Here is a 15348-nt window from a genome sequence, read left to right on the forward strand (position 1 = left end):
CCAAGGCTGGAGAATTGCTTGAGCTCAGGAGTTGGAGACCAGCCTGGGCAACATAGCAAGACCCCATCTCTAAAAAAAAAATACAAAAATTAGCCGGGTGTGCTGATGCATGCCTGTAATCCCAGCTATTTGGGAGGCTGAGGTGGAAGGATCACTTGAGCCTGGGAGGCGGAGGTTGCAGTGAGCCAAGATCGCGCCACTCCACTCCGGCCTGGGTGACAGAGTGAGACCGTGTCTCAATAATAATAAAAGTAAGAATAATGGCTTAGGCTGGGCGCGGTCACTCACGTCTGTAATCCCAGCACTTTGGGAGGCCGAGACAGGCAGATCACGAGGGCAGGAGATTGAAACCATCCTGGCTAACACGGTGAAACCCCGTCTCTATGAAAAATAGAAAAATTAGCTGGGCGTGGTGGCAGGTGCCTGTAGTCCCAGCTACTCAGGAGACTGAGGCAGGAGAGTGGTGGGTGAACCCAGGAGGCGGAGGTTGTGGTGAGCCGAGATCATGTCATTGCACTCCAGCCTGGGTGACAAGAGTGAAACTCCGACTCTCTCTCTCTCTCTTTAAGAATAATGGCTTAATTAGTGTAACTCTGAGTGCAGTCCCTGGACCAGCAAGCCTTGGCTTGTTGCAGATGTAAACTCCGGGGCCCCACTCAGATCTGCTGAATCACTTCTGGAGGTGGGGTCCAGCCACGCGGGTCTTTTCGAGTCTCGCAGATCAGACTCTGGTGCACGTTAATCTTGAGAACCAATGCACGTCCCCCAACAACAGGTCTCCCAGCAACCCCATTTAGGTCAGCTGCTGACCCAATAATGACCACACTTCCTTCCCACCTTCCCCACTTTGGCAGTCATTGACTGGGAGATACAGCAGGGCCTGCTGAGCTCAGAGGAACGGGACCAGGGAGCGACCGTCTTCCTTCGAGAGATCCAAGACCTCTACAAACACATCCTTGAAGACTGCGCCCTCGGGATGGTGGACCGGCTCGCGGATGGCTGCCTGGACACTGATGCCCAGAACCTTCTCAGCAGCCTCAAGGGCCACATCACTGACATGCACCCCGAGGTCCTCAAGGCCCACCGCCTGCCGTGGAGCCGCGACCTGGTGAACCCCAAGAACAAAACTCACGCCCAGTACCTGAAGGAGCTGGGCGAGCAGTTTGTGGCGAGGGCCAATCACCAGGTCCTCGAACGCCTCCGTGAGCTGGATGTGGCCGGACAGGAGTTGGCGTGGCTCTACCAAGAGATCCGCCACCACCTTTGGCAGAGCTCGGAGGTCACCCAGAACTTCTGCGGACGTCAGGAACTCCTGGCCCGGCTTGGGCAGCAGCTCAGGCACGATGACAGCAAGCAGCACACCCCCCTGGTACTCTTTGGGCCCCCGGGCATTGGAAAGACGGCCCTGATGTGCAAGCTGGTTGAGCAGATGCCCAGGCTGCTCGGGCACAAGACGGTGACCGTCCTGCGGCTGCTGGGGACGTCGCAGATGAGCTCGGATGCCCGTGGCCTGCTGAAGAGCATCTGCTTCCAGGTGTGCCTGGCCTACGGGCTGCCCTTACCCCGTGCCCAGGTTCTGGATGCCCACACCAGGGTGGTCCAGTTTTTCCACACCCTCCTGCACACCGTCTCTTGCAGAAACTTTGAGTCTCTTGTGCTCCTGCTGGATGCTATGGATGACCTGGACTCTGTCCGCCATGCTCGGAGGGTTCCCTGGCTGCCTCTCAACTGCCCCCCGAGGGTGCACCTCATCCTCTCAGCTTGCTCGGGGGCACTGGGGGTTTTGGACACCTTACAGAGAGTGCTCCTGGACCCGGAGGCCTACTGGGAGGTGAAGCCCCTCTCTGGAAACCAAGGCCAGGAGATGATCCAACACCTGCTGGTGGCTGCAAGGAGGACGCTGAGCCCGGTGCACACAGATTTGCTCTGGGCCAGCCTCCCGGAGTGTGGGAACCCGGGGCGGCTGAGGCTGGCCTTTGAGGAGGCCCGGAAGTGGGTCTCCTTCACTGTACCTGCACCACTGGCCACCACCGCAGAGGAAGCCACACACCAGCTCTGCGCGCGTCTGGAGCAGACACATGGGCGGCTCCTCGTGGCCCACGTGCTGGGCTACATCGTGTCTTCCCGGTAAGTCTCTGTGTTTTGAAACTCTTATTTATTTATGTTTAATTTTTTATTTTTAGAGATGGGGCTCTAGTTATGTCACCCAGGCTGGAGTGCAGAGGCGCGATCACAGCTCACTGCAGTCTCAAGTGATCCTCACGCCTCACCTGCTGAGTAGCTGGGACTACAGGTGTGCACCACCGTGCCCAGCAAAATGTAATTTTTTAATTTTAATTTTTAGAGATGGGGTCTGACTGTGTCGCCCAGGCTGGAGTGCAGTGGCATGACCGTAGGTCACTGCAGTCTCCAACTTCCAGGCTCAAGTGATCATCCCATCTCAGCCTGCTGAGTAGGGTAGCTGGGACTACACGCGTGCACCACTGTACCCAGACAAATATTTTTTTTATTTTTGTTTTTAGAGATAGGGGTCTGTCTCTGTCTCCCAGGCTGGAGTGCAGTGGCACAGTCATACCTGACTGCAGTCTCCAACTCCGAGGCTCAAGTGATCCTCCCATCTCAGCCTGCCGAGTAGGGTAGCTGGGACTACAGGTGTGCAACACCGTGCCCAGCCAAATGCAATTTTGGTTTGTCAACTATACCTCAACAAAGCTGGGAAAATAAATCCACACATGCAAAAGAAAGAACATGGTTGTTCTTTCTACATGGTTGCTTAGCCAAGTGAAAGTCTCAGGGCTATAAATTGCAACAAACTAGGCCAGGCGCGGTGGCTCACACCTGTAATCCCAGCACTTTGGGAGGTCGAGGCAGGCGGATCACCCAAGGTCGGGAGTTGGAGACCAGCCTGACGAACATGGAGGAACTCTGTCTCCACTAAAGATACAAAAAAATTAGCCGGACGTGGTGGTGCATGCCTATAATCCCAGCTACTTGGGAGGCTGAGGTAAAAGAATCACTTGAACCCGGGAGGCAGAGGTTGCAGTGAGCCAAGACAGCGCCACTGTGCTTCAGCCTGGGTGACAAAGGAAGACTCCACCTCAAAAAGAAAGAGAAAGAGAAAGAGAAGGAGGGAAGGAAGGAAGGAAGGAAAAAAGGAAGGAAGGAAGGATAGTAAGAAAGAAAAGAAAAGAAGGAAGGGAGAGATAAAGGAAAGAAAGAAAGAGAAAGAAAGAAAAAGAGAAAGAAAGAAAAGGAAAGAAAGAGAAAGAAAAAAGAAGAAAGGAATGAAGGAAAGAAGGAAGGAAGGGAGGAAAGGAAGGAAGGAAGAAAACAAAAGCAAAAGCAAAAACAACAAGCAGCAGAGAGGAAGGGGTTAATCAGAAGCACCAAGCAGCCACATTCCCTCCCCTGAGTTTGTCCTCTGCCAATTGGCGGAGACACCAAGGAACAAAACTTTGCCTTTACTGCAACTGGCCAACAGCAAACACTCAAAACCATCATCCAAAATGCTGGACGACATAGTTTTGCCTCTTCTCAGTTTTAGGGGGATTTTTGTTTTGTTTTGTTTTGTTTGTTTTGTTTTGTTTTGTTTTTTTCTCAGCCTGTACCATTTCAGACCTTTGTCAGTTACCACAAATTAATCTAGAGGGTGGTGGTCACCCTAGCAAGGAGGTCTTTCTGCTTGTTTCTTTGCCAGAAATAGAAACACATTCCTGCTAGTGCAAGAAATAAGAGAATAGGCTAGGTGCAGTGGCTCATACCTGTAATCCCAGCGTTTTGGGAGGCTAAGGTGGGAGAATCACTTGAATCCAGGAGTTTGAGACCAGCCTAGGCAACACAGTGAGGCCCCTGTCTGTACAACAATTAGCTGACCATGGTGGTATGTGCCTATAGACCCAGTTACTCAGGAGGCTGAGATGGGAGGATCACTTGAGCGCAGGAGTTGAAGGCTGCAGCAAGCCATGATTGTGCCACTGCACTATAGACTGGGAGACAAAGGAAGACCTTGTCTCAAAAGAAAGAAAGAAGAAAAAGGAAGGAAGGAAGGAAGGAAGGAAGGAAGGAAGGAAGGAAGGAAGGAAGGAAGGAAGGAAGGGTGTGTGTATGAAAGAGAGAGAGAGAGAGAGAGAAAGAGAGAGAGAATGAGAGAGATCGAGATCCAATGGAGAGTTAGGGAAATTCAGGGCCGTCTTATAGCTGACTCCAGGGACATATCCCAGATTTCCCAACTATAAGAGTACAAATACTGCCTGGGGTGGGTGGCTCACACCCGTAATCCCAGCACTTTGGGAGGCCAAGGTGGGAGAATTACTTGAGCCCAGGAGTTCAAGACCAGCCTGGGCAAAAAAACGAGAGCCCCTGCCTCAGTGAAAAATAAAAACATTAGCTGGACATGGCTCACACCTGTAGTCCCAGCTATTCAGGAGGCTGAGGCAGGAGGATTCATTGAGTCAGGAGGTCATGGCTGCGGTGAACTGTGATCATGCCACTGCACTCTGGCCTGGGCAACAGAGCAAGACCCTGTCTCCAAAAAAAAGTGCAAATAACAACTGGGGCATGTTCCAGAATAGAGGGGTGGTGCATTGGGCCATCTGGTGAAGTTGGCTTGGAGGAAGTGAGTTGTCATGGAAACTGTCATAAAAATCAGAGCAGCTTCTCCTTCCTTCTTCCTCTGGGGTCCTCTCTGCCCGTCAACTCCTCTTGTAGACTCTTCCTTCAGCCTCTCTGGAACTTCAGCTTGCCTTGAGCCACAGTTGGCATCAGGAGCTCATATTTCTGTGACCAAGTGCCATCTTACTGACTTTTTCTTTGGGTCCTAATTCCAAAGTACAGGGAGACAGAAATCAATTGGCCTACTTGGTCCCATGTCTGGTTCAATTAGTAAAGCCAGGTCTCTCACAGGGGTGGCGGGGAGGTGGTTTATGAAGCATGAAGATAAGATGGATGATTTTGGTTAATCCAGTTCCATGAAAATATGTTATGCTTACACATCAGATCCATGTGGCGGGATGGTGAGAGCTTTGCTCTTGGAGCAGACCTGAGATCCTTCTAGGCCAGAGGTCGTCACTTCAGGGTAGTTCTCCCCCCCCAACCCAGGGGACACTAGCAGTGTCTGGAGGCATTTTTGGTTGTCTGATTGAGCAGGGTGGTGCTCCTGGTGTCTTTCCTGAGTGGAGTCCAGGGGTGCTGTTTAACACCCTACAGTGCAAAGGATGGTCCTACTTTAGAGAATGATCCAGCCCCAGATGTTGATAGTGCAGAGGGTAAGAAACCTTGCCTTAGCATGAGAGACCCTATCCATTCATCCATCCATCAATCCGTCCCTCCCTCCCTCCTTCCATCATCTCTGTCATCCATCAATCCATCCATTCATCCATCCATCCATCATCTCAACCTTTCATCCATCCATCCATCATCTCTATCTTCCATCCACCTATCCATCATCTCGATCTTCCATCCATCGATTCTCTCTAAATTCCATCTATCCTTCCATCCATCATCTCTATCTTCCATCCATTCACCCATCCATTTATCCACCCACCCGTCATCTCTATCTTCCATCCATCCATCATCCATCCATCCATTTTTCAATCCACCCACCCATCATCTCGATCTTCCTTCCATCCGTCATCTCTATCATCCGTCCATTCATTCATCCATCTATCCATCATCTCGACTTTTCATTCATTCATCCATTCATCTCTATCTTCCATTCATCTAGCCATCATCTCGATCTTCCATTCTTCCATCCATTCTCTCTAAATCCATCTATCTTTCCATCCAACATCTCTGTCTTCCTTCCATCCATCATCTCTATCATCCATCCATCCATCCATCCATCCATCCATCATCTCTAGCTTCCATCCATCCATCTATCCATCCATCTATCCACCCACCATCTCTATCTTCCTTCCATCCATCATCTCTATTTTTCATCCATCCATCCTTCCATCAATCCATCCATCCATCATCACTATCTTCCATCCTTCCACCCATTCTCTCTAAATTCCATCTATCCTTCCATCCATCATCTCTGTCTTCCTTCCTTTCATCATCTCTATCATTCATCCATCCATCCATCCATCCATCCATCATCTCTATCTTCCTTCCATCCATCATCTCTATTTTCCATCCATCCATCCATCCATCCATCCACCCACCCACCCTTCATCTCTATCATCAATCTACCCATTCATCCATCCATCCAACCAACCATCTATCCATCCATCCATCCATCCATCCATCCATCCACCCACCCATCATTTCTATCATCCATCCATCCATCCATCTATCATCTCTATCTTCCTTGCATCTATCATCTCTGTCTTCCATCCTTCCATCCATCCATCCACCCACTCGTCCATCATGTCTATCTATGTCTGTCTCTATATATCTATATATTTCTCTATGACCCATTGATAAATATGCATAGTCTCCATCTATCTCTATCACTTCTAGTAATCTATCCTTGTATCTCTCTACCATCTGTCTCTACCTATCTAACTCTATATCTATCCCATATCTACAAATACATCACTTTTATCTACCCACCTATTTAAATTGTCTATGTATCTATCGTCTCTATCTTTTTTTTTTTTTTTTTTTTTTTTGAGACGGAGTCTGGCTCTGTCGCCCGGGCTGGAGTGCAGTGGCCGGATCTCAGCTCACTGCAAGCTCCGTCTCCTGGGTTTACGCCATTCTCCTGCCTCAGCCTCCCGAGTAGCTGGGACTACAGGCGCCCGCCACCTCGCCCGGCTAGTTTTTTGTATTTTTTAGTAGAGAAGGGGTTTCAACGTGTTAGCCAGGATGGTCTCGATCTCCTGACCTCGTGATCCGCCCGTCTCGGCCTCCCAAAGTGCTGGGATTACAGGCTTGAGCCACCGCGCCCGGCCGCTATCATCTCTATCTTTATCCATCTATTCATTTATAATCAATCAATCAATCTCTAATTCTATCTCTCTGTTGCTCATCTATATCTATCCTGTCTATCTTTAATCTCTCTCTCTCTGTTTTTTGTTTTGACAGGGTCTCACTCTCTGTGACCCAGGCTGGAGCGCAGTGAAATGATCACAGCTCACTGCAGTCTTGACTTCTTGGGCTCAAGCAATCCTCCCATCTCAGACCCCTCTGAGTAGCTGAGACTACAGGTGCACACCACCACACCCAGTTATTTATTTCTTCTTTTTTTTTTTTTCTTTGAGACAGAGTCTCACTCTGTTGCTTAGGCTGGAGTACAGTGGTGCAATCTCAGCTTACTGCAACCTCTGCCTCCTAGGTTCAAATGATTCTCATGTCTCAGCCTCTCAAGTAGCTGGGATTACCTGCATGCACCACCATGCCTGGCTAACTTTTGTGTTTTCAGTAGAGACAGAGTTTTGCCTTGTTGGCCAGGCTGGTCTCGAATTCCTGGCCTCAAGTAATCTGCCCACTTTTGCCTCCCAAAGTGCTAGGATTACAGGAATGAGCCACCACATCCAGACTTATTTATTATTTATTTATTTATTTAGTAGAGACAGGGTCTCACTATGTTGCCCAGACTGCTCTCAAACTCCTGGGCTCAAACAGTCCTCCCACCTTCGCTTCCCAAAGTGCTGGGATTACAGGTGTGAGCCACCATGCCTAGCTTATAATCTATCTCTGTATATACAGTTGGCTCTTGAACAACCTGGGGGTAAAGGGAACCAACTGTCTCCCAATATAGCTCTAAATTGGTGTATAACTTTGAATTCCCCTAAAACTTAAATACTAATAGCCTACTGTTGACCAGAAGCCTTACCAGTAACATACATGGTTGGTGAACATGTATTTCATATATTCTATGTATTACAGACTGTATTCCTACAACAAAACAAGGTAGAGAAAAGAAAATGATAGTAAGAAAATCATAAGGGGGGCTGGGTGCAGTGGCTCATGCTTGTAATTCCAGCTACTTAGGAGGCTGAGTACGAGAATTGCTTGAACCCAGGAGGCGAAGGTTGCAGTGAGCCTAGATCACGCCATTGCACTCGAGCCTGGGTGACAGAGCAAGACTCTGTCTCAAAAAAAGAGATAATCATAAGGAAGAAAAATACATGTAGTATTCATGAAGTGGAAGTGGATCATCACAAAAGTCTTCATCCTTGTGTTCTTCACACTGAGGAGGCAGAGGAAGAGGAGGAGAAGGGAAGGAGGAGAAGGGGACTTGGTCTTCCTGTCTCAGAGGCAGCACAGGTGGAAGAAAATCCACATATAAGTGGACTCATGCAGTTCAAACCTGTGTTCTTCAAGGATCAACTCTATGTCTATCTGCTTGTCTATATCTATTTATCTATCATCTGTCTACCTATTTATCTTTATGTTTATCTATCTCTGTATCTATTGCTCTATCTCTTATTTATATCTATGTCTCTCTATATAATATGTCTGTCTATGATATGACTATTTATACATCTGTCTATCTGTCATGCTACCAGCATCTAGTGGGTGAAGGCTTGGGTGGGGGCTGCTACACATCCTACAACAGGGGTCCCCAACCCCCAGTACCGGTACCAGTCCATGGCCTGTTAGGAACCAGGCTGTACAGCAGGAGGTGAGCAGCAGGCGAACAAGTGAAGCTTCATCTGTATCTGCTGCTCCTCATCGCTCCCATTACCACCTGAGCTCCACCTCCTGTCAGGTCAGCAGCATCATTAGATTCTCATAAGAGCGCAAACCCTATTGAGAACTGTGCATACAAGGGATCTAGGTTGCTTGAATCTTATGATAATCTAATACCTGATGACCTGTCACTGTCTTCCATCACCCCCAGAGGGGACTGTCTAGTTGCAGGAAAACAAGCTCAGGGCTCCCTCTGATTCTATGTTATGGGGAGTTGTAGAATTATTTCGTTATATATTGCAATGTAGTAATAATAGAAATAAAGTGTACAATGCACTTGATCATCCCAAACCATCACCCCCACCCCGGTCTGTGGAAAAAAATTGTCTTCCAAGAAACTGGTCCCTGGTGCCAAAAAGATTGGGGACTGCTGCCCTACAACACACAGGACGGTCCCCACCCTAAAACATGATCTGACTCCAAACATCAACAATGCGAGCCCAAGAAACGCTGCACTCAGCATGCCCCGTGCCCTCTGGGAGCCTCACTACCTCCTCTGCACAGAGGTGCTCGTTGGGAGAGCATCCATCCTCCAAGGCTACCGGAAGGATCAATGAGATCACGCTCGCCAGAATAAGAGTTCAGAATATGGGGAACTAGTGCATTTTCTTCTTAGCCCTCAACAGTTTTGTTTTTGGCAGATGAGGAAACTGAGGCAAAGAGAAGGTACATTACTTGCCAAGGTCTCTCAGCCAAATGTAAGCCTGATCAAATCAGATCAAATGCAAGCCTGATGACCATGCACAGCCCTGTTTTGCAATTCAGGCTAGGCGGGTCCCGTGGGAGTGCCAAGTGAGGTGCTTGCTCTGGGGTTCACATTGCTTAGGGGATGTCTTCAGGGATGAAGATGGACTGTCAACATAGTGGTTCACCCATGACCATGGGCACATCTCCTAGGCTCTCTCTGACACCATATAATAGAACTTTTACAGGCCAGGTGCAGTGGCTCACACCTAATCCCAACATTTTGGGAGGCTGAGGCAGGCAGATCACCTGAGATCAGGAGTTGGAAAGCAGCCTGGCCAACATAGTGAAACCCCATCTCTACTAAAAATACAAAAATTAGCCAGGCATGGTGGTGCACACCTGTAGTCCCAGCTACTGGAGAGGCTGAGGCAGGAGAATCACTTGATCTCAGGAGGCAGAGATTGCAGTGAGCTGAGATGGCACCACTGAACTCCAACCTAGGCAACAGAGTGAGACTCTGTCTCAAAAAAAAAAAAAAAAAAAAAAAAAGTTTGCAAAGAGGACAGTGTTGGGTATGACATTATTACCAATATGGTAACTACAAGCCACAAAAACTATGGAACACTTGAAAGGTGCTTCATGCAACTCAGAAACTGAATTTAAGTTTGAAAGACGGTTCATGCAACCAAGACACTGAATTTTGAATTTTATTACTTTTTAACCAGTTAAACTTTATTTGTACTTATTTGTTCATTTGTTTATGTATTTGTTTTAGAGACAGGGTCTCACTGTTTTGCCCAGGCTGGAGTGCAGTGATGTAATCACAGCTCACTGCAGCCTCAACCTCCTGGGCTCAAGCCATCCTCCCCTCTCAGCCTCCCAAGTAGCAGGGACTACAGGCGTGCGCCCCCATGCCCAGCTAATTTTAAATTTTTTTTGTAGAGATGGGGTCTCCTTGTTTTGCCTAGGCTGGTCTTGAGCTGTGGCCTCAAGCAGTCCTCCTGCCTCAGCCTCCCAAAGGTCAGGGATTACAGGCGTGATCCACCGCGCCCAGCCCACTTATCCTAATTAAAGACATGCCTTGGTGGGCCAGGGTAGAGTGGGGTGGGTGCAGTTAGTTTCTGCATTATTTTCCTTGAGTTACCTCGTCCTTCCCTCCCTATACTGTCTGTCTCAGACCACTTGAGGTTGAGGAGTGATCGGTTTATGGTTCTGTAGGTGTGCATGCAGAGGAAAAGATTGGCACTTTGGGAGACCGAGGCAGGTGGATCACGAGGTCAGGAGCTGGAGACCAGCCTGGCCAACATGGTAAAACCCTGTCTCTACTAAAAATACAAAAATTAGCTGAGTGTGGTGGCACGCACCTGTAGTTCCAGCTGCTCAGGAGACTGAGGCAGGAGAATCGTTTGAACCCGGGAGGCGGAGGTTGCAGTGAGCCAAGATCGTACCACTGCATTCCAGCCTGGGCGACAGAGCAAGACTCTGTCTCAAAAAAAGAAAAAAAAAAAAATCGGAAAAGGTCTTCCTTGGTGGATACTGCCCTAACGGGCTTGGGTCCTCGTGGGCGCTGTCCAAATGCTGATCCCAGGTGATGTGCTGGACACCGAGCGGGTGGCTGTATCCCTCCCTGTCTTGGCTTCTGCATCCTCCAAACGCAGAAGACATGAGATGTGCCTCAAAGCCCCACTCCTCCTCCCTTCAGGCACGGTCTCTCGGAGGCGGAGCTGAAGGATGTTTTGTCCTTGGACGACGAGGTCCTGCAGGCTGTGTACCGGGACTGGACCCCACCCAGCAAGGAGCTGCTGCGCTTCCCGCCCCTGCTGTGGGTGCGACTTCGTCGGGATCTGGGATACTACTTGGCCCGGCGGCCCGTGGATGGCTTCACCCTCCTGGCCATTGCCCACAGGTAGGTCCAGGCAGCAGTGGCAGGGGCACTGGGTGGGACCCCAAGAATAAGGAGGACTCACTGGCCAGGGGTCTTCTCAGTACCAGATCCTTCACTCCCCAGGGAATCAAGTCCAGTTAGAATTCTGACACAATTCACTCATTTTTAAAATTGAGTTGAGGCTGGACGCAGTGGCTCATGCCTATTATCCCAGCACCTTGTGGGGCCAGGGCGGGAGGATTGCTGGAGGCCAGGAGTTGGAGATCAGCCTGGGCAACATAGAGAGGCCCCATCTCTACAAAAAATATAAGAAAATTAGCTAGGTGTGATGGTACACACTTGTGGTCCCAGCTACTTGGGAGGCTGAGGTGGGAGGATCACTTGAGCCCAGGAGTTTGAGGCTACAGTGAGCCGTTATTGCACTGCTGCACTCCAGCCTGGCCGACACAGTGAGATCCTGTTTCAAACTAAACAGCTAAACTAAACTAAACTAGGTGAAGTTCACGTAACATAAAATTCACCATTTCATTTCATTTCATTTCATTTCATTTCATTTCATTTTATTTTATTTTATTTTATTTTATTTTATTTTAAGACAGGGTCTGGCCCAGGCTGGAGTATAGTAGCTGTCATCACAGCTCACTGTAGCCTCAAACTCCTGGACTCAAGCAACACTCCCATCTCAGCCTCCAGAGTAACTGGGATTACAGGCATGCACCACCATGCCTGCTATTTTTAATTTTTTTTTTTTTATAGAGATGGAGTCTCACCACATTGCCTAGGCTGGTCTCGAACTCCTGGGCTCAAGAGACACACCTACTTCGGCCTCCCAAAGTGCTGGGATTACAGGTGTGAGTCACCATGCTTGGCCAATTCACCACATGTTATTTTATTTATTTTGTTTTATTATTTTATTATTTTTTGAGACAGAGTCTTGCTCTGTTGCCCAGGCTGGAGCGCAGCAGCACGATCTCGGCTCACTGCAACCTCTGCCTCCCAGGTTTGAGTGATTCTCCTGCCTCAGCCTCCTGAGTAGCTAGGATTACAGGCATGAGTCACCACACCTGGTTAATTTTTGTATTTTTAGTAGAGACAGTTACTACCATTTTGGCCAGGCTGGCCTCAATTTCCTGACCTCCAGTGATCTGCCTGCCTCGGCCTCCCAAAATGCTGGAATTACAAGCATGAGCCACTGTGCCCGACCAGAATTCACTGTTTTAAAGTGGACAATTAACTGGTATTTTAGTACAATCACAATGTTGTACCCCTCACCTCTGTCTAGTTCCAGAACGTTTTCATCCCCGCAAAAGGTGACCCCGTCCCCATCAGCAATCACTCCCCATTCTCCTTCCCTAACCCCTGGCAGCTACTCATCTGCTTCCTGTCTCTATGGATTTGCCTGTTCTGGGCATTTCAGATCAATGAAATCTCACACTATGTGGCCTTTTGTGTCTGGCTTCTTTCACCCAGCATCATGTTTTCAGGGCTCGTCCACATTGTAGCAGGGATCAGTGCTTCCTTCCTTTTCATGGCTACATAATATTTCATTGTATGGATGGACCACGTTTTGTTTATCTTCATCTATGGATGGACACTTGCATTGTTTCTACGTTTTTGCTGTTGTGAACATGCATGTGTAAGGTTTTGTTTGAACACCTGTTTTCTTCCCTTCCCTTCCCTTCCCTTCCCTTCCCTTCCCTTCCCTTCCCTTCCCTTCCCTTCCCTTCCTTTCCCTTCCCTTCCCTTTCCCTTTCCCCTTTCCCTTCCCTTCCCTTCTTTCCTCCCTCCCTCCCTCCCTCCCTCCCTTCCTCTTTCTCTCTTTCTTTCTTTCCTTCTTTCTCTTTCTTTCTTTCTTTCCTTCTTTCTCTTTCTTTCTTTTCTTTTTTTTTTTTTTTTGACGGAGTCTTTCTCTGTCACCCAGGCTAGAGTGCAGTAGCAACATCTCAGCTCACTGCAACCTCCACCTGGGAGGAGTGATTCTCCTGCCTCAGCCTCCTGAATAGCTGGGATTACAGGCATGCAACACCATGCCCAGCTAATTTTTGTGGGTTTTTTTAGTACAGACAGGGTTTCACCATGTTGGCCAGGCGGGTCTCAAACTCCCGACCTCAGGTAATCTGCCCGCCTCAGCCTCCCAAAGTGGTGGGATCACAGGCATGAGCCGCTGCACCCGGCCTGAACACCTGTTTCTTAATTCTTCTGAATATATACCCAAGAGTGGATTTGCTGGGTCAGGTGGTAAGTTATTTTATGTTTAATTTTTGGAGGAACCCAAAGGTTCCTCTTTGAAATCCCACCTGTAATTACACGCCTGTAGTCTCAGGCATGTAATTACAGGTGGGATTTCAAATTTACGAAATTTATGTAAGGAAAGTAAATTTATGTAAGGAAAAAGAAAACATGGACCAATTTAGAGAGAGATGTGATGTATCAAATAGCACAGGTGGTCAACAGAGTAGTTTAGGATGGCTTGGGATTGGGGAACTGCCTCCAGGAAGACAGACAGCCACCTTTGAGCTCAATGGGTCCCCCGGGTCCATCAACCTGTGTACCCCCTCTGTAGACAGCTGGTCGAGGTGGTCCGTGAGCGCTACCTGTCGGGATCCGAGAGAGCCAAGAGGCATGGCGTCCTGGCTGACTTCTTCTCAGGGACCTGGAGCCAGGGTACCAAGAAGCTCATCACTCTGCCACTTGTAGGGAAACCCCTAAACTTGGACCGAAAGGTGAGGTACCTGGGACCCCCACTCTCCACCTGCAACCTCCACCCTGCCCGGTGTTGCTTACCTCCTTCCTTCCCCTTTTTGCACTTAACTCCTGACCTACTTCTCCTTTCCCACAGAGGGCAAGATGTCCTTTCTATCCCATTTTTTTTTTTTTGAGACAGAGTCTTGCTCTGTTGCCCAGGCTGGAGTGTGATGGTGTGATCTCAGCTCACTGCAACCTCTGCCTCCCGGGTTCAAGCAATTCTCCTGCCTCAGTCTCCCGAGTAGCTGGGATTACAGGTGCCTGCCACCACGCCTGGCTAATTTTCGTATTTTTGGTAGAGACAGGGTTTCACCATGTTGGCCAGGCTGGTCTCGAACTCCTGCCTGGGCAACAGAGAGTAACTCTGTCTCAAAAACAAACAAACAAACAAACAAACAAAGTACAGAGTTATTGTGAACTCTTCTCCCTGATGTTAAAATCTTATATAACTGTTGTATAATGATTACAACTAGGAAATCACACTTTTAATTCTTTGGTTATAGCTTGATGTTTCTTTTTCTCTGTCTCCCCTGCTGGACTGGGGAGGCTGGAGACAGGACCAGGCTCTATTCTTTTTTTGGTGCCGATCTTTCTTTTTTCCTTCCTTCCTTCCTTCCTTCCTTCCTTCCTTCCTTCCTTCCTTCCTTCCTTCCTTCCTTCCTCCCTCCCTCCTTCCCTCCCTCCCTCCCTTCCTTCCTTCCTTCTTTCCAGCAGAGTCTTGCTGTCACCCGGGCTGGAGTGCAGTGGCATGATCTCAGGTCACTACAGCCTCCACTTCCCGGATTCAAGCGGTTCTCCCGCCTCAGCCTCCCTAGTAGCTGGGACTACAGGTGTGTGCCACTGCACCTGGCTAATTTTTGTATTTTTAGTAGAGACAGGGTTTTGCCATGTTGGCCGGGCTGGTCTCAAACTCCTGGTCTCAAGTGATCTGCCCGCCTTGGCCTCCCAAAGGGCTGAGATTACAGGCATGTAATTACAGGTAGGATTACCACACCAAGCCTGGTGCTGACCCTTCTCCTCTCCAATGACCCAGAGACCCATTCACAAATCCTCTCCTGTGTGCCCAGAGCCCCTGCAGGCTCAGCTTCATCCTCTCTCTCCAGGACATGGTCTGAGCCCGTTTCATTCACTTAGCCTCTCAGTCTCCTGCCCTAGTGCATCCTCCCAAGGATGCTTCTGACCATCCAATCTGATTATGCCTCTTGTCTAAAACCTTCCATAGCTCCCCAGTGCCCTCAGTCTTGAGCCTGACCTACCCAGCCTGATATTCAGTGCCTTCATGATCTGCTGCTTACAAGCTCCCTACTCTCATTCCCCACCAGCATCCCATAACCTGCTGTGTATAATTCAGTCCTCCTAAACTCAGCCTGCTCTTTCACACCTCCAGGCCTTTG

General features: G+C 48.9%; 1 protein-coding gene across 14 annotated transcripts in view; it reads left to right on the forward strand.

Annotated features, from left to right (window-relative positions):
* Window positions 1-15348, forward strand: part of NWD1 (NACHT and WD repeat domain containing 1) — a 90417-nt gene that overhangs the window by 28747 nt on the left and 46322 nt on the right. For all 14 annotated transcript variants that reach the window (XM_077978140.1, XM_028838984.2, XM_028838987.2 and 11 more), the window contains 3 exons: window positions 855-2127; window positions 11027-11230; window positions 13773-13932. In XM_077978140.1, the coding sequence (XP_077834266.1) occupies window positions 977-2127; window positions 11027-11230; window positions 13773-13932 (1515 nt within the window). In that variant the 5' untranslated portion in view covers window positions 855-976. The remainder of the gene's footprint in view (window positions 1-854; window positions 2128-11026; window positions 11231-13772; window positions 13933-15348) is intronic.

Source organism: Macaca mulatta, chromosome 19 (assembly GCF_049350105.2).
Source record: "Macaca mulatta isolate MMU2019108-1 chromosome 19, T2T-MMU8v2.0, whole genome shotgun sequence".
Taxonomy (NCBI): Eukaryota; Metazoa; Chordata; class Mammalia; order Primates; family Cercopithecidae; genus Macaca; species Macaca mulatta.